At 38.8% G+C, this 19,066-nt stretch overlaps 1 protein-coding gene across 3 annotated transcripts in view; it reads left to right on the top strand.

Annotated features, from left to right (window-relative positions):
- The window catches only part of HSPA4 (heat shock protein family A (Hsp70) member 4), a 41,153-nt gene extending 23,667 nt beyond the window's left edge, over positions 1 to 17,486 (top strand). For all 3 annotated transcript variants that reach the window (XM_046668703.1, XM_046668705.1, XM_046668706.1), the window contains 12 exons: positions 1,763 to 1,839; positions 3,306 to 3,457; positions 3,960 to 4,066; positions 4,742 to 4,875; positions 5,904 to 6,085; positions 7,618 to 7,707; positions 9,724 to 9,876; positions 10,789 to 10,914; positions 11,944 to 12,051; positions 13,754 to 13,873; positions 14,925 to 15,086; positions 15,277 to 17,486. In XM_046668703.1, coding sequence (XP_046524659.1) covers positions 1,763 to 1,839; positions 3,306 to 3,457; positions 3,960 to 4,066; positions 4,742 to 4,875; positions 5,904 to 6,085; positions 7,618 to 7,707; positions 9,724 to 9,876; positions 10,789 to 10,914; positions 11,944 to 12,051; positions 13,754 to 13,873; positions 14,925 to 15,086; positions 15,277 to 15,480 — 1,615 coding nt within the window. In that variant the 3' untranslated portion in view covers positions 15,481 to 17,486. The remainder of the gene's footprint in view (positions 1 to 1,762; positions 1,840 to 3,305; positions 3,458 to 3,959; positions 4,067 to 4,741; positions 4,876 to 5,903; positions 6,086 to 7,617; positions 7,708 to 9,723; positions 9,877 to 10,788; positions 10,915 to 11,943; positions 12,052 to 13,753; positions 13,874 to 14,924; positions 15,087 to 15,276) is intronic.
- The last annotated feature ends 1,580 nt before the right edge of the window (positions 17,487 to 19,066 follow it).

Below are 19,066 nucleotides of genomic sequence, written 5' to 3'. Positions count from 1 at the left end.
TTCTGCTTTTTAGCTGTTGTGAATAGTGCTTCTTTGAACATTTGTGAACAAGTGTTTGTTTATCTTGTTTTCAGTTCTTTTAGATATATTCCTAGGAGTGGAATTACTGGGTCATATGTTGATTCTATGTTTAGCTTTTTGAGGAATCACCGAACTGTTTTCCTCAGCAGTTGCGCCATTTTACATTCTCACCAGCAGTGTACGAGGATTTCAGTTTCTCCACCTCCTTGCTAACACTTGTTATTTTCAAGTTTTTTGATTATTGCTATCCTACTGGGTATAAAGTGGTATCTCATTGTGTTACCACTAATTTATGTTAATGTAATGTCATCATTTTGGTTGTTGGAAGGAAATTCTCATATAGATTCTTAAGGAATGGCACGTGTGAACAGTGTTTTTTTGTTTTTTTTTTTTCCCCTCTGAGGAAGAGTTGCCCTGAGCTAACATCTGTTGCCAATCTTCCTCTTTTTGTATCTGAGCTGCCACTATAGCATGGGCACTGAAAGACGAGTGGTGTAGGTCCATGCCTGGGAACCAAACCCGGGCTGCCAATGGCAGAGCCTGCTGAACTTAACCGCTAGGATACTGAGGCTGGTCCAAAAGTCACATTTCTAAAGTGTGTAATTCAGTGGTTTTTAGTATATTCACAGAATTGTGCAACCATCACTCCAACTCAATTTTAGAATATTTTAATCACTTCATAAAGAAACTCCAAATGAGCTATCAAGCTGTGAAAAGACATGGAGGAACCTTAAATGCATATTTCTAAGCAAAAGAAACCAATCTGAAAAGGCTGTGTACTGTATGATTCCAACTATATGACATTCTAGAAAAGGCAAAACTGGAGACAGTAAAAAAATGAGTGGTTGGCAGGGGTTCATGGGGAGGCGGGGATTGATTATGGGGAACACAGGATTTCTAGGGCAGTGAAGCTATTCTGTATGATACTGTAATGGTGGATACTTATAAATTTGTCAAACCTGTAGAACCCTAATTTATACTATCATACGTATCACCGTTGGTTCATCAGTTGGTAGGAACGTATCACTCTGATGCAAGATGTTAATAGGGCAACTGGGGAGGTGGTGAGGGATATGAGGGAATTCTCTATACTTACCATTTGTTTCTCTGTAAACCTAAAATTGATGTAAAAAATAAAGTATATTAATTTAAAGGGAAAAAAAAAGAATCGGTATCCATTAGCTGTCTTTCCCATCTCTTCTTCCTCCTAGCCCTAGGCAGCCATTCATCTACTTTCTCTGAATATACCTCTTCTGAACTTTCATTTAAACGGAGTCATATGTGTTCTTTTTTGTTTGGCTTCTTTCACCTAACATAATGTTTTCAGAGTTCATCTATATTGTAACATGTATTATTCGTTTTTGTGTTTTATTGTGTTCATTGCTTTTTATTGCCGAATACACTTGATGGACATGAGGGGTGTTTTCCACTTTTTTGGCTGTTCTGAATAATACTGCTGTGAACATGCATGTGTTAGTTTTTGTGTGATCATCTTTTCGTTTCTCTTGAATATATACCTAAAGTGGAATGCTAACTCATGGTAATACTACGTTTAACATCTTGAAGAGTTGCCAACTTTTCCAGACTGGCCACACCATTTCACATTCCCACCAGGAATGTGTGAGGGATCTAATTTATCTACAGACTTGCCAGTGCTTGTTGTTATCTGTAGTTTTGATTATAGCCATTTATGTCACGTAAAAGTGGAATATGATTTAACCTATTTTTGTTTTTTTCATAGAGGCAAATTTCTGGAGATGTGTGATGATCTCTTAGCTAGAGTAGAGCCACCACTTCGTAGTGTTTTGGAACAAGCCAGTAAGTATTTTTGTGTTTGAATTGTTTATGTATCTCAGGCTCTTTGGAAATGTTCTTTATTAACTTTTTCTTCGTTTATACAAATTTTGATTGTATCAGTGCTGTATAAGCTTCTTTTGATCTATATCTTCCCCCTGGAGTACCCACCCCTGCCCCAAGTAATCTTTTGATAATAGTGTCCGGGGAGATGTAATAGTTTTGGCTCAAAGATGGATAATAACTCACTTGTTACATGATGGTAGAAATTGTCATTTGCAATGCTGCTGTAGTAATCTTGTAGGCTTTTCTGTCAGTGAATCCTTTGCTGAATAAGAAGTAGAGCAAAGAGGGGCCGGCCCTGTGGCAGAGTGGTTAAAGTTGCGTGTGCTCCGCTTTGGCAGCCCAAGTTCGTGGGTTCGGATCCTGGGCGCGGACCTACTCCACTCACCAGTCATGCAGTGTGGAGGCGTTGCACGTACAGACTGGGGAAGATTAACACAGATGTTAGCTCAGGACTAATCTTTCTTCAGCAACAAAAGATGGTGGCAATGGATGTTAGCTCAGGGCAAATCTTCCTCACACCTACACAGTAAAACCAGAAATAGAGCAAAGGGAGGATATGATAACCACACACTTATTTTAATAGGATGCTTTAATTTTATCTCAGGCTGAAAGGTGGAAGTTTGATTTAGGAATGTATTACTAATTTTCCCAAAACCTTCAACAGACATTTTCCTAGGGTCTACTGTTGTGTTGATTGCTAGCTATTTTCAGAGTGTTGAGATGGAGCATCATTTTGATACAGGTGCAGATCTTAAATGAGTGATTATGGCAAATAGGCATGTTCTTTCCATACTGGGATAGCCCATTTCTTTAAATAGCCCTTCTCAATAAATTGTCAGTGTTTGTAGCATAAAATGTGACCAGGAAACCGGGTAGTATTAAGAGGTGTTTTGTGAGTGACAGCAGAGCCTTCGTCTGCACCTTTTTTCCTTCTGATGTGAGGAGACTGTACCTGTGTTATAATGTGAACTATGCTTATGGTCTAGATGGAGTGCTGGAGTGGCTAGATGTGCGTCTGAATACCTCTTTTTCATGCCATGTCAGGGGTAACCCAATATTTCGAGGCCCTCTTAATTTCCTTATAGCTAGCTTAGCTATTGATGTTTTAATAATTAATTGAGTGAGACTATTTCAGAGATTGCAAACCACAGAGCATTGTTGGCCCTCACCTCTCAAGTCCCAGTATTTTTGTGCCTCCCTGCTCCCATTATTTTGAGCATCAAAGCATAACCTATTTGTTTCCAGATGCTGCACATCCGTGCATGTGTGTTTTTGTGGAGGGGGTGAAGGACTGGCAGGGTTTTGTTACACATCTGTGAGTTATTTTGTTTTGATAAGATGTTATATTGCTCTTTTATTTCATTGAAAAATACTTATTTAAAGATCTTTTAATCTAAATGTCTATTTTAATAATTTTAAAATAGAATTAAAGAAAGAAGATATTTATGCAGTGGAGATAGTTGGTGGTGCGACACGAATCCCTGCAGTGAAAGAGAAGATCAGTAAGTTTTTTGGTAAAGAACTTAGTACAACGCTAAATGCTGATGAAGCTGTCACTCGAGGCTGTGCACTGCAGGTGAGTTTGCTTTCTTTCACAGGTACCATTTGTAGGTCATTGTAATAAGACAGGAGTGCTTTATGTATCCAGGCAATAATCTGAAGTTAGCTCAGGGTAGTCTCAAGGTGTAAGATTTTGAAACTTCTGTTTTAAAATGGGTATCAGAGGTGGACTTTATAAATGGAGTTGTACTCTATAACATGTAATAAGATAATTTACTAGACATAGGTAAGCCTGAGATAGTACTAGAATTTGGCATAGTATCTGTTATCTATAGATGAAGTAGTATTGTGCATCAATTAAATAAAGATTGGGGTTAATGAAAAAATAAGGAACAGCTAGATTATATAGGTAATTTGACAAATGATAGAAGTTTGTAAAACTGCTTATTCAGGCACCATTAAATTATTAATGTAAGTATTTAAACATCATTGATGATGGTCTTCTGAAGTCATTATTTATCGGTCTTGTGATATTAGTTCATAATGTCAAATAGAATTTTTAAAAATTACTATTCTAGTGTGCAATCTTATCACCTGCTTTCAAAGTCAGAGAATTTTCTATCACTGATGTGGTACCATATCCAATATCTCTGAGGTGGAATTCTCCAGCTGAAGAAGGGTCAAGGTAATAATGTGTGTACTACTCTTTTGTGTGTGTGCGCACGTGTGTGGAAGATTGGCCCTGAGCAAACATGTGTTGCCAGTCCTCCTCTTTTTGCTTGAGGAGGATTGTCATTGAGCTAACATCTGTGTCAATCTTCCTCCATTTTGTATGTGGGATGCCACCACAGCATGGCTTGATGAGTGGTGCATAGTTCTAAGCCCGGGATCCAGGCCTCTGAACCCTGGGCTGTGGAAGCAGAGCACACGAACTTAACTACTATGCCACCGGGCTGGCCTCAATCATTTTTTTACTTAAAGTTAGCTCAGTGTTAAGTCTGAGTAGAATACTGTCCTCCATTTCAACTTAGACAAATCTGTAACATTTTGTTACAGTGCATGAAGCAAAGTGCTTACTTTAGTTATAAGAGTAAATTTGTGTCCTTATTTAGTTTCGTTTACTTGATCCTAATGAAATAATTGGTGCCGTTTATGTGCTGATTGAAGTATATTGCTTTTTTTAAACTGACTTTGTATACATATATATGTATATTTTTTCTTGGTAACTGATAAAATCTGGAAATGATGCCAGTTTAGAGGAGTAAGTAGAGCTATAGAATAATTAGAAACATAGAACATATGAGTAAAAGTGTTAGAAATATCCTAAATTTGTGTATTTTTGTCGTCTTCCTCCATTCAGTGACTGTGAAGTCTTTTCAAAAAATCATGCTGCTCCTTTCTCTAAAGTACTCACATTTTATAGAAAGGAACCGTTCACTCTTGAGGCCTATTATTGCTCTCCTCAAGATTTACCTTATCCAGATCCTGCTATAGGTAAGTAAAGAGCTGGGAATTGGAAAAAAAAAAAAATGGTATGTACTTGGAAGAAACTGGGATAGCAGAGCCAACAAATACAGTGTTCTGAAATTTGGCTATGTTAGATTACGGGAAAAAACCTCTTCCAGTCTTGTTACCAGATATAGAACCAGCAAGATGGTCATGATTTAATTGGATCTCTTGTTGTGTGGGCAGTATTTCTTGGTTAATACACATTGTGAGTGTATCTTGTGCATAATGTGGTGCTAGATACTGAAAGGAGATTTAAAAAATTCAAGTGTGACCCTAACATAGAGTTTTAAGATGTACACAAAAAATCCTTAGGAAATTGTGATATCAATATCATAGGTTAAGGAGCCATGTTGGCCAGTTTTCATAGACTCTGAGAAACTCTTATAATCTGGAAATAACGCCAATTGAGGAGAGAGAAACTATAGAGTTGTATGATAATTGTTGAACTACAATACATGGCTAAAGTATTAGGAATATCCTGAATGGTACTTAGAAGCTGTGGAAAGTTAACCTACTCTGTTTCCCTCATTTGTAAAACAGGAATGAGCATGATAATTTATACCTTCCGGAGTTTTGTGAATTAAAAAACATAAGTAAAACCCTAGTATAGTAATTGAATTTAGAAACGGCAATTTCTTGATAAACAACAGAAACATTGTGGGATCACTGGGGTTTTTTTTTTAGTAGAAGAGAATTTGACAAATCTGTTTTAGGAATTTATTTGGCAGTGGCATATAAAGAAAAATAAGACACTAGAGGGAAGGAAATGTTTGGAGGGTTAGGAGATGTTCGAGTCCTCAATTGGGATAATAAGAGTTTCACTATATGTGAAAGAGGAAGGGGAAATCTGATAATTTAGTAAATTCTAAGAGTACCCACTTTGCTTATTTGAAGTGTCACGTTACTGACTTGTCTTGGAGAAATGGACATAACCTGGCAGTGTGGGCAGATGTTTATGTTTGAATCTCTTCTCTCAGGTTACGTGTTCTTTTTTGTCTCTTATTTGTCCCTAGCTCAGTTTTCCGTTCAGAAAGTCACTCCTCAGTCTGATGGCTCCAGTTCGAAAGTGAAAGTCAAGGTTCGGGTAAACATCCATGGCATTTTCAGTGTGTCCAGCGCATCCCTAGTGGAAGTGCACAAGTTTGAGGAAAATGAGGAACCAATGGAAACAGATCAGAATGCGAAGGAGGAAGAGGTAATCTGGACATTTTATGCCATTTTAGACCGCTTATGGATGGCCCAGAAGTGACTTGTCTAGAAATTCTAGTAAATAGACTGATGTGTGACGAAGAACATTGTGACAGAGCTGCTGAGAGTGGGTTTGCTTGTATCCCCTTCCCGCAGCATGGATGAACTAGCAGAAAGTCTTTACACATAATTTATGTAGAAAGGGAACATAATTGGCATCCTCCTTTAGACTATACAGTTCTCAACTTGAGGTTTTTTTGTTTGTTTGTTTTTGAGGAAGATTAGCCCTGAGCTAACATATGCTGCCAGTCCTCCTCGTTTTGCTGAGGAAGACTGGCCCTGAGCTAACATCCCTGCCAATCTTCCTCTACTTTATATGTGGGATGCCTGCCACAGCATGTCTTGACAAGCAGTGTGTAGGTCTGTGCCTGGGATTCAAACTGGTGAACCCCAGGCTGCCGAAGTGCAATGTGTGAATTTAACTGCTGTGCCATTGTGCTGGCCCCCTTTTTTGCCCCCTAAGATTTTATTTATTCTTCTTCTCCCCAAAGCCCCCCAGTACATAGTTGTATATTCTAGTTGTAGGTCCTTCTGGTTGTGCTATGTGGAATGCCACCTCAGCATGGCTTGACGAGTGGTGCTGTGTCCACGCCCCGGATCCAAACTGGTGAAACCCTGGGCCGCCAAAGCAGAGTGCGAACTTAACCACTTGGCCACGGGGCCAGCCCCTTGAGTTATTCTTGATTCTTTCTGATTACTGAAGAATCCTATGAGTCTCAGTTGATTATTTTCATAAGTATAATAGGTTTTACAATCATTTGTTGGGATCGTACACTGGATCTTATCCTTCCTGTACATCAAAATCAAGGCTTTGTGAAACTACAGATGTTTGGGTCTCATCCTCAGAGATCTTGTTAGAGTTGGTCTGGGCTGGGGCTAAGGTATCAGTAGTTTTACAAGCCCCCAAGGTCATTCTGGTGTGCTGTGGGCATTGAAAGCCAGTGATCCAGGGTCTCCACAAGCTTCTCCCTTCTTTATCGTTATTGTTAGGCTTTGGTCTTTCAACAGAGTCCTCAAGGTGTTCTCCTCTCCTAATGCACGCACTGGTTGTACTTTTGAGGATGAAAAAGCTGACTTAAAAATTGCTTAAAAAAGTTAAGACTTTTGAGAGAAATTTACTCATGAAGAAGCTTGGAGGAACTCATGCTCTTCAGATTATATTGTACTAAATATTCCCGCACTGCACTATGAGTACTGCTGTGGTTTACAGAGCAGTCCCACGGCTGCTGCTGTTTATATAAGGGTAGGGCAGGGGAGGTGTTATCTCCATTGTACAGATATATTAGCTGAGACCCAGAGAGAAAATTTAACTGTTCTAGGTGACATAGTGTCATAGCTGGAATTTGAGTCTAGGTCTTCTAATTGCTGGTAATTGAGCAGGAATTCCATACCATGGAATTTTGCCAATGTGTCATGAAGATTGCTTAGTCTTTGACTAGTATTTCCTAGTTTCAGAATTTGATGTCACCTGTTTTTCAGAAGATGCAAGTGGACCAGGAGGAACCACATGTTGAAGAGCAGCAGCAGCAGTTGCCAGCAGAAAATAAGACAGAATCTGAAGAAATGGAGGTATGAGTATGATTTGTAGTGTCTTCACATACATGGTTTTGGCTGAGATACCATGTCTTAGAAGATAGTTATATTAGGAATTCTTCATTTTTTTGAACAGTTCAAGCAAAATTTTGTGGTGTGCTTGGAAGGTACGTTTGGCAAGATGGTCTTTGAACTGTAAAGACTAGTTGCTATGTGGGAAGAAAGCACTCAGAAGCCCTAGTTTTACTAGGCTAGTGATCGATTCATGCTGGTTTCTGAATGGCTATTACCAATAGTCATTCTGCTCATAATTTATTCTTTGCCAATAAACAGTGAGATAATTTTTTCAAATTTTATTAACTCTCTGAAACTTGTCTTTTTGTCAAGAGATATTGTTTTAAATAATGTATTTAAGTATATTTTGTAAATATTTATCCCAAACATTTATTTAAATTAATATATAACATTTTTGAATCTTTTATAACCTGTCCTGTAATTTTGACTTTCGAGCTTGCGTGTTTAAATTTGTTGTCAGCATTGAAAACACCTTTTCTTTCAAATTATTTATGACATTGCAGTATATAATCTCACCTTCTCAGGTGAGATTTCTGATTGTGGCATTTAAAAATGTTTTGCAGAGCCTTTGGGGGCTTGAGTCTGTTACCTATTTTCATATCAGTTAACAAACTTTAATTACTTTCCTTTAGCTGTGCAAATAAGTGTAAAAAAGAAAATAATGGACTGAGGAAATTGTACTCACAGATGCTTTAGTCTTCTACAGTCAGTTTCCAAGGTGGAAGACCCTTCTTGTTGTTGGCTGGGTTGGGGGCAGCAGAGGGAGAGAGAAGTACTTACTCTGTGTTTGCAAGGTGGGGGAGAGAAAGGAGAAGGGAGAGGTGCCTTCCCTCCTTCCCCTGCATAGATGGAGCTGTGGGAAGTTTCAGGGGGTTATTACTTAGGCTTCTTCTGTGAGGTGGCTTGGGAACTGGTGCCTTTCATAGTATTGTTTCTAAGGGAAGTGAAATACAAGTGATACATAAATTTCAGCAACTGACTTAAGTTACTTGGATAGGATGTGGGGAAATGACTTTGAAATCTTGCCTCACATCATAGGGCAAGTTGAATTCCAGATAAATTTGAAAGTTAAAACAGACAACTGGAATAAGTATTTTTCTAATTTGTGGATCAGGAATGGCTTTCAAAGCATAAAAACATAATCACAAAGGAAAAGATGGATGTATTCAACAATAAAAACTTACATACACAAGTAATAGAGAATTAGAAAAACTAGAGAGTCAATCACTTGGGGAAACAGTCACTAAAATCCTAAGAGAACAGTGAATGCAACGTGACTAGGCAATTTGAAGAGATAAGTATGGTTTATAAGTGTGCGAAAAAAGGTTGTTGACCCAAAGAAAATAATCATAAGATGACGATAAATGAGTTCCTATTTGTGGCCAGGGTGCAGCAGAATGGATTCTCTCACTCCTTGTGAGAGTGTAAATAGGTACAGACATTTTGGGAATCATATTGACAGTATGTTTCTGACACACAAAAATTTCATACCCTGTCCTCACTGATTTCACATGCACGTCTGTGTGGTTAGATGAGTGGAAGAAAATTACAGATTCAGTAGTGATTATATGTTGATAGTGGGATTATGGCAGGTTGTTTATATATGTATGTGTGTATATTTATTAATTTGTATGTGTATGTGTACAGTTTAGTGTTAAGTATGCTCAGTGGTGCAAACCAGTCTCTAGAACTTTTTCATTTTGCTGACCCAAAACTCTACCAATTAAACAACAACTCCTCATTATCCCATCTTGCCTCTCCCCAGCCCCTGGCAACTGTCATTATTTTCTCTCTCTATGGATTTGACTACTCATAGAATTTAATTTTCCAGGTATTGAAAGAGACAGTCCTAGGTTATTTGGATCATCAGAAAACAAAGTTGATATAAATGCGAAAATAGTTTTTGGTATGTAACCCAGTTGGAAGTTTAAGATAGTCTGTATATATGTTTGTTCTTGATGATTTCTGTTATTTTAGACCTCTCAAGCTGGATCAAAAGACAAAAAGATGGACCAACCTCCTCAAGCCAAGAAGGCAAAAGTGAAGACCAGTACTGTGGACTTGCCAATTGAGAATCAGCTTTTATGGCAAATAGACAGAGAGATGCTCAACTTGTACATTGAAAATGAGGTTGTTATTTCAAGTCTCTTAGAACAATAAGCTAACAAATTAATGTGACCATAGTGTTCACACTCTGTGTCTAGTGACCTTTATACAGTTTTGGTTGTTTGGAGTTTGAGAAAATAATTTTAGATTTTTGGGGCTTGCAACGGCAAGTTTGATAGATTCCATGTAATGTCAAAGTACTTTTATGGTGATACTATGTTTGTATTGCTAGAAGCTCCGTTATGAGATCTTTGACATTATGTCTTTGGTCTATGGGGAGGTATCGTTGTTTGCGTGTTTATTCACTAGAGATTGGGATGTTTGAGCTGGTGGGTCATGGAAGTTGATCAGTAGGAGAAATCACATAGCATTGATGATAGCACTGTTTTGTTTATTAGTTCTGTTCCCTATTGCCAGTCCATAATGTAACTCTTGTTATATTGAGTGATGCAAGGTTTGGGACCCTGGAGCACAATTATTGAATTAATTGTTATCTGTGATGTTTCTTATCATGTATCTGTTGGATCTCTGAGTAGTTGTGTTTTATAGAACCTTTAACGTTTATACTATATGAATAATTTGATTTTTCTTGGTATTCTATAGTAATAGTACAGCTGAGTATACTATCTTGTGACACTGAGCTGGTAGTTTCTTAAAAGTTCTTTTGTCTTAAATTCTTTTCTTATTTTTTTTGCTTTTGAGTATCTACATCTTGACATTTCTATTGCTCTTTTTTTTCCTAAGCACACTCAAAAAACTCACTGGATCTTCGTAATTTACTGAGGACTAATGCTTCCAGCTCTCCTTTCTGGATGATTTGCAGAACTAAAAGGATTTGGGGAAGAAGGATTCTCTACTTTTATAACTATATCACTTAATATTTGAGAGGAAACTGTCTCAGTTGTCAGAAGTCTAACTAATTTCTGCTGTTCTCAGGGTAAGATGATCATGCAGGATAAACTGGAGAAGGAGAGGAATGATGCTAAGAATGCAGTAGAAGAATATGTGTATGAAATGAGAGACAAGCTTGGTGGTGAATATGAGAAGTTTGTGAATGAAGATGTAAGTATGTGCCACTGTGCCTACCTGTTATGTGTCTTCTGGGAGCATCTTAAAATGGATTAGAAGGGAAGTTTGCACCTGTAGGTATACAGTAAATTGATTACAAATGTACGTTTGGGGAAAAGTTTTATATTATTTTATTTTGTATTTATTAGTGGAGTATTTTCCAAAGGTTAGTCTTTGTGCATCACTTTTTTGGGGGAGGGGGCATAACTTTTTGATAGATTTGCATACTTTTGTTTACTTAGTATTTTTCTTTAAATCAGTTCGTTTTTCCCTGATGTTTACTTTATCTTAACTCTTTTTTTATTGAGGTATAATTGACGTATAATATTACATTAGTTTCAGGTGTACCACATAATGATTCAGTATTTGTATACATTGTAAAATGATCACTACAGTAGGTGTAGTTAAACATTTGTCACCATACATAGAACAAATTTTTTTTCTTGTGATGATAACATGCAAGATCTACTCTCTTAGCAACTTTCAAATATGCAATATAGTATTATTAACTATATAATTCACTTATTTTTAAATGCAGTTTTTAATTCTGAAAGTTTCAAACATACCCAAACCTCCCTTACAGCAGAAAGAATCGTATAATGAAATCCCCTGTACTTACCAAGCAAAACAGCATTTTGCCAGTCTTGTTTTCTGTATCCCCGACCCCCACTCCCCCTGTGTTTTAAAGCAAAGCCAGATATTTTGCTGTCTATGCCTGTGACTCCACTGGCAAATCTGCTGATTTTTTTTTTTTTTTTAAGATTTTGTTTTTTTCCTTTTTCTCCCCAAAGCCCCCGGTACATAGTTGTATATTCTTCATTGTGGGTCCTTCTAGTTGTGGCATGTGGGATGCTGCCTCACTGTGGTTTGATGAGCAGTGCCATGTCCGCACCCAGGATTCAAACCAACGAAACACTGGGCCGCCTGCAGCGGAGTGTGCAAACTTAACCACTCGGCCCCGGAACCAGCCCCTAATCTACTGATTTTTGATTGACCTAATTCCGGTGTCTTCTTCATCTTTAGGATCGTAACAGTTTTACCATGAAACTAGAAGATACTGAAAATTGGTTGTATGAAGATGGAGAAGACCAGCCAAAGCAAGTTTATGTCGATAAATTGGCTGAGTTAAAAGTAAGTGATTCTTGAAAGCAGAAGTGTCCTGAACCCATGCTGTAGTTTGCAAGGAGAGTGTCTCAAAGTAGAGTGGAATTCTCATGTCAAGAAATGAAGACGGGCTGAAAGTGATTGAAGAACTATACCCTTTATCAGTTAGGTTCATTGTCTTCTCACTTTTAGAACCTCAAAGTAACAGAAGAATTTTTCTTTTCTTTTCTTTTTTTTTTCTGCTTTATTTCCCCAAACCCGTCCTGTACACAGTTGTATATCTTACTTGCATGTCCTTCTAGTTGTGGGATGTGGGACGCTGCCTCAACATGGCCTGACAAGTGGTGCCATGTCCGCGCCCAGGATCCGAACCCTGGGCCGCCGCAGCAGAGCGCAGGAACTTAACCACTCGGCCACGGAGCCGACCCCCAGAAGAATTTTTCTGAAAATTGAGTTTAGACTTAAAATGTTTCACTGAATTGGAGATTTAGTTCATTCATGGTGTCGAGATTCAAAGACTAGCAAAGACTGTGTCCCTGTCCTAAAGGCACCTGCGGTGCAGGGCTGTGTGTATAGCCTTGATTCTCAATAGAGCAAAGCATCTGGTTTGTATTTAAAGAATCTGATTGTTAAACCTTATGGTTAGTACAAAGAGTTATCTAAAATGGCAGCCTTTTGTTTGGAAAAGGATGCAGATGCACAAGAAGAGGTTTTTTACATTTGTCAAGGTTACTTAGTTTCTTCTCAGATCGGGCCATTGTGGCAAACCTCTGGAATGGGATTGCTCCGGGTGCCTGTGGTTTCCCCTCATTTTGGCAAAAATTACAAGAGCCTCCTGTGAGATCCTCCCCATTGAGTTTTTAGTTTTACTAAAAATATCAAACACATGAAAGTAGAGAGAATAATAGTTTCGTATGTTGTCCACTTATGGCCAGTTTGTTTCACTTCTCTCACTCTGTTACTTGAATCAAGCCCCTCATGTTATATTAAATCCAAAAATACTTCAATATTTATTAAGGAAATATAACCTTAAGCTGTACCATTATCACACGTAAAAAAATTCCTTAATATCACCATATATTCAGTCAGTTTTCAAGTTCCAGTTGTTTCATAAATTATTTTTTAGTTTGTTTGATTCAGGATCCAAGTAAGGTCCATACCTTCTGTTGATAGGTCTCAAAAATCTGTGTCTGTAGTTCTCCTTCTATCATTTCTCTCTTGTTTAGTTGATGAAGAAACTGGATCATTTGTCCTGTAGAATTTCCCCCCAGTCTGGATTTTGCTGATTTAATCTCTATGGTATTTAATATTACCTGGTAAATTGATGGTTAGATCTAGAGGCTTTGTCCGATTCAGGTTTTAAAAAAATGTTTTTGGCAAGTGTACTTCCTATTTATTGTCGGTGTGTCACTATCAGGAGGCATCTAATTATTGGTTGTCTCCTCACTGTGTTTTGAGAATTAGGGGCTCAGGTGACAAGTTGAAGTGGTTCCACATGGAACAGTATTGAGGTATATTCTCATAACTAGCCGGAGGATATATGTCAGTGGGCTGGGGAAGAATGTTTAATTTCTTATATGTAGTACATGGAGATTAAATGTAGTTTAATTTATAACCAATCTTGGTATTGGAGCTTAAATCATAATCAGTCTTAGTAATAGTGGAAACAATACTACTATGACAGTTTAAGCTGCCCTGTGAACACTTGTATATTCTCTCTTCTGTTAAGAATCTAGGTCAACCTATTAAGATACGATTCCAGGAATCTGAAGAAAGACCAAAATTATTTGAAGAACTAGGGAAACAAATCCAACAGTATATGAAAGTAATCAACTCTTTCAAAAACAAGGTATCTTATTCCCCCCCTGCTCCTTGCTGTTGTTTGGTAGAGTGAAGTTTTGAGGCATTTATATAGCAGTTTTTCTCTTCTTTTTAACTATTGTTTAATAGTATTTTCTTTTTGGATGTTAGTGTAATGTGTAATATTGTACAGAGTCTTACTGAGAACCCTGGGGTTTGCTGCTGCTTCTTTAATAGGTGTAATCTGCAGTGGAGCAGTGTTGTTCCACTTCCTTTTCTTGCTGTGAAAAGCTTCATCAGTGACAGCCTGCTCTATCCTGGTCTTTCTGAGAACACGTTAGGCATATAATTTGGTTTGTTATGCAGATGTAGGACTATCTCAATAGTAAACTACTTATCAATTTTTGAGCAATATGTGGTACTCCATAAATATGTTATCTCATTAAGTCCACACAGTACCCTTATGAAGTAAGTGGTAGTATCAATGTTTATAAATAATTTCTAACTGTTTGAGCCTCATTGTCCTTAAGCAACACCCATAGTTACTGTTGGGGGAACTGGGATTGGGCCTGAGGTCTGGCTCCAGACTTTGGCCTCTTAACTCCTCTAGTATATTCCGGGTTCTTGATTTATCATCAGTGTAAGAAACTTTGAGTGATAAATTGAACTTGTTTCTTTTTAAAAAAAATTTTGCTTCTGAAAGCCCTCTTTTAAAAAATTGTGTTCGTTATTGTTTTGGTTTCTAACTAGCACTCCTAAACCTCAGGTTTCATGTCTAAAGACATGTAATTTTTTTTGCATTGTGATATCTTCATAAGATTTTGTGTAAAACGTGTGCTGCTTATACTGTTGAAACCTTTAATTGCCCCCTTATTATGGTTTTGGCCTTTAAATCTATTTCCTGAGTGTTTTAAAAGTTGGAGTTACTTTTTCTTGAACAATTCTTAAGGAATTGAATGTCTGTTTAGATCATGAGGCTACGTGTGCTTCATTTTTGGAAAAATTGTAGCTTTAAAAGATAGCGAGCAAAGAACTAGACACTATTTGAGCAGGGAGAGTATCATCTTTTTGACACTTGTCTGGTGGATTACTGGTTGCAGGAGGACCAGTATGACCATTTGGATGCTGCTGACATGGTAAAGGTGGAGAAAAGCACGAGTGAGGCCATGGAGTGGATGAATAACAGGCTGAATCTGCAGAACAAGCAAAGTCTGACCGTGGATCCAGTTGTCAAGGCAAAAGAGATTGAGGCTAAAATTAAGGTAATTTACAGCTTTAAATATTTAGTAGTGTTTTTGGTCATCCTTGTTACTTATTAATAGTCCTTAAAGTGACATTTAGGAGGGAACGTCGTTATTGTGTTTTAGAATGAGAGAGTGTGGACTTGGGTTTAGAATGACACACAAAGTTTATTTTTATAAAAAACCATAATTTTCTCTCCTGTCATTCTAGGAACTGGTGAATATCTGCAGCCCTATAATTTCAAAGCCTAAACCCAAAGTGGAACCTCCAAAAGAGGAGCAAAAAAATGCAGAGCAGAATGGACCAGTGGATGGACAAGGAGACAACCCAGGCCCTCACGCTGCCGAGCAGGGTACAGACACAGCTGTGCCTTTGGATTCAGACAAGAAGCTTCCTGAAATGGACATTGATTGATTCCAAGAATTGTTTATATTAAAACAGACTATTATAAAGCTTTAAGTTGTCAACTTTGTTCTAAATATCAACTAGAGCAATCAGATACTGGAGATTTCTTAGTCAGTTTTTAGGGGATTTCAGGGGAGGGGATGTAGGTAATGTATGGAGCATTTTGACTTCTAAATAGTTCGGTACAGAAATTAAGTGCATTGTATCTTTTTCATAATGGTACTATTTAGAAGCCCAGTTAGACTTACTGAGCTTATGCTTCACTTCTTTTATGTTTAATCATGCTTATATAAAGTTAAGTTTGTTTTGGAAAGTTGAGCTATAGCAAAAGCTATAACTAGCTATCAAGCAGACTTTTTGTTATGACATATATGGCAGGATCTCTAATTGTGTTTCAAAAGTCTGTTGTGGAGATTGCCACAAAGGCTCCCTGCCTGGTGTGGGGATGGGGGTGGGGTCTCCCTCTGTTTCTGAGGCCTAGAGCATGGCATGGCATGGGTTAACATAGCAGAACAACGAGGTGTACTCTGAGCTTCACACTTCACTTCCACTCCTACCGTCTTCCCTCCTTTCCCCAGTAAAGGAGCTCCTATTATAAATGCCATGTGCTGCTCTTGAGAAAATAGACCCCTTCGCTTGGAGCAAGTTGTTAACTGAGGATTTCAGACCTGGAAGCTCTTCCTGAGAAAGTGTGTTCCTGAAAGTGTGTTTGCTAACACCCCAAGCGTCAAAATCTAAATAATTTTCAGAAGGTTAGAATTGGGTAGGTGTATTGTTGGATATAGGAATGATAAATTTGAGGAATTGATTCTTATTAATTATGGTGTAAAGATTTGTGTCCTGGCCTGCTTATTGAGGTGAGAGATGTTCTGTGTAAATTTAAGGTATAGCTTGAAGTCCTAGGACAAGGGGACTTCTGGAAGTCCTCTAGGACAAGTTCTTTTTAGCTCATTCACAATCAATTGTATGTTAAGTGTTAATATCTGTCACAAATCTGCCAATATGTATGTGTTAAACAGCTGACAGATGATATAAAAAAACTAAGATACACTAGATTGTGCTGGATGAGTCTGAAATTAGTGTTAAAGAAGGGTGGTGCCTGACTTTAGCAACACCTCATTCGTACTGTGTAGCCAGTGTCAGGAGCACCAAGGCATTCCCTGTGACTGTCTTTGGGGCGTTGTTGATAGGAGTGAGGCATTTTGGAAACTCCAAGGGAAGCCTATATTAGAGGCCAGAGCTGGTACCTGCCTTAGAAACTGTTATAAGCTTTGTTGGTTACATTTTAGATTCTTGTAATAATTGTTCTGTATAGCAGAGTGCCTCTCTGTTAATTTTGGTCTATGTTGTTAGAAATAAGGTTATACCTTCCATATTTAGAGTAAGTTTCTGTCCATCTCTGCACTAAAAAATTTTGGAGTGTTACAAGCTCTAAAGTGCTATAGAGGAAAATTGCCTAGAGAGGAGGAAGGTGGAAATATTTTCATGTTGGTGTGTAAGCATGCATGGAAGCCTTGCAGCACCAGGACTTGGCCCTGTACTTAGAGCATCCTCTGTCCTTTCTCTACCTGTCGTGCTTCAAGAGTTCCAGCTGGTCTGCTGTGAGGCCAAAAGCTACTTCGGAGTGCTGGCTGCGGGATTAAGCCAATTCTTATGCAACTGACTCAGTCCTTAATGGCCATTTCTGATAAAATAAAAATTTTTTGTGTGTGGGGGAGGGTTGGGTGTTGGGATGGGGGTGAATTTGAAGTTTAAAAAGTTTAAACTAGAAATAAGATGATATGGTCTGCTTGCTCTCTGTTTAGACAGGCTTTAAGACCAGTTAGATTTACATGGAGGCCAGGCCAGAGAGTGATAATTGATGACTTGTGTGCAGATAAGCATTTATCCAGGTTGTGTTATCCAAATTGGTTTGTTAAAGCTCCAGGTCACGTTCTTACACTAAGAAAAACATTCAGTAAACATGAGACAAGTTTAGGAAAAATTAATAAAAAGAAACCTGTCTTACACTCAAAGGAATGGTTTCCTTAATTTCATAACGAAGTGGGGTGTGTGTGTGCGTGTGTGTGTTTCTGCATGTTTGTGTGTTTTCAAGAAAAGCTTTTCTCCGGAGGTGAGAGCCCTCTTAGCTAAATTCCTCTTGACTTTTGTCAGAGACCTCCAGTCAGAAGAACAGTCAAGGCACAGCACGCTCGGTGGCAAGAAGTTGCTCTTTCTGTACTCACTCTTTCACATTGAGTCCTGGCCCAGTTCTCCGATGTAGGAATCCTCACCTTGTTCCTGTGAGCCTTACTTTGAGAATAGCAGGAGGTAGCTTAATGGCTCCATAAAGGCCCAGTGCCAGGACTGATGCCAACCCCTTTATTGGGTTGGGCATGGCCCAGAGTGTGTAGTAACTGTTGCTACCATTGGATGTGTGTTGTGTGTGTGTGCACTTGTGTGTGAGTGTGCTGGTGTACATCGAGTGGTGATGAGTGGTGTTGGGATGAAGCCATCAGAAGAGACCTTAACTGTACAAGATGTGGGGCCTAGATGGGGAGAGGTCTGGGTCCCTGCTCCCTGGAGTCCTGCCACTTAGTCCTGCTGCTCTGATTGTGCTGGGAGGAGCTTACCTGCCAGGGCCTACCAACAGGGCCTGTGCCAGCCACCTTCAAGAACCATGTCTGTAGTAAGGTCTGTTTTCTGGGCCTTTGTACTTGGGAGAGGGGTGGGTAACTGGTAAGTTGAGTGGGAATCCCAGTCACCAGCTAGCTAGTGATCATCCAGAGCATAGCCATTTTTTTTTTTTAAATTAAGATTATGATAGTTTACAACCTTGTGAAATTTCAGTTGTACATTATTGTTAGTCATGTTGTGGGTACACCACTTCACCCTTTGTGCCCACGCCCCACCCCACCTTTCCCCTGGTATCCACCATCAGTTCTCTTTGTCTTCATGTTTAACTTCCACCTATGAGTGGAGTCGTACACAGTTCGTCTTTCTCTATCTGGCTTAATTCACTTAACATGATACCCTCAAGTTCCGTCCATGTTGTTGTGAATGGGACGATTTTATCCTTTTTTATGCCTGAGTGCTATTCCAGTGTGTGTATGTGTACACACACCATATCTTCTTTATCCAATCGTCAGTTGATGGGCACTTAGGTTGCTTCCACATCTTGGCTATTGTAAATAATCAGAGCATAGCCATTTTGTTAAGGGTATTGGAGTCAACTGGAAAGAGTGAACGTCCCTGTTTACCCAGGATGGGTACTAGTGTCCTTGCATGTCACTGGGAAGAGGGTGTTGGAGGCAAAGCCAGGGCTGGTGTGAAGGTTTTGCAGTGGGACTGCTTTAGCTCAATGTGGAGAACTTTCAGATCTCCCATGGGATTCATGGGGATTCACGCAGAGGCATTAGACCAGTGGCCTTTGAGATGCGTTTTCAAGCATCTCAATTTGTTTTTGTAGCGAAGCTGTCAGAGGTGATGGGGCTGATAGATTGGGGTTTTGGTGTAGAGCATTGGGGGCTATTTAGCTCTCTTAGCATGAGAGTGACAGTCCGCCCTTGTGATGTGAGGAGTGAGTTGGGCCTGGGAGAAGGTGGTGGTAGTGGGA

The sequence above is a fragment of the Equus quagga genome, chromosome 7 (genome assembly GCF_021613505.1).
Source record: "Equus quagga isolate Etosha38 chromosome 7, UCLA_HA_Equagga_1.0, whole genome shotgun sequence".
Taxonomy (NCBI): Eukaryota; Metazoa; Chordata; class Mammalia; order Perissodactyla; family Equidae; genus Equus; species Equus quagga.
The sequence above is the reverse complement of the archived record's forward strand: the minus strand, read 5'-3'. Positions and strand labels throughout refer to the sequence as shown.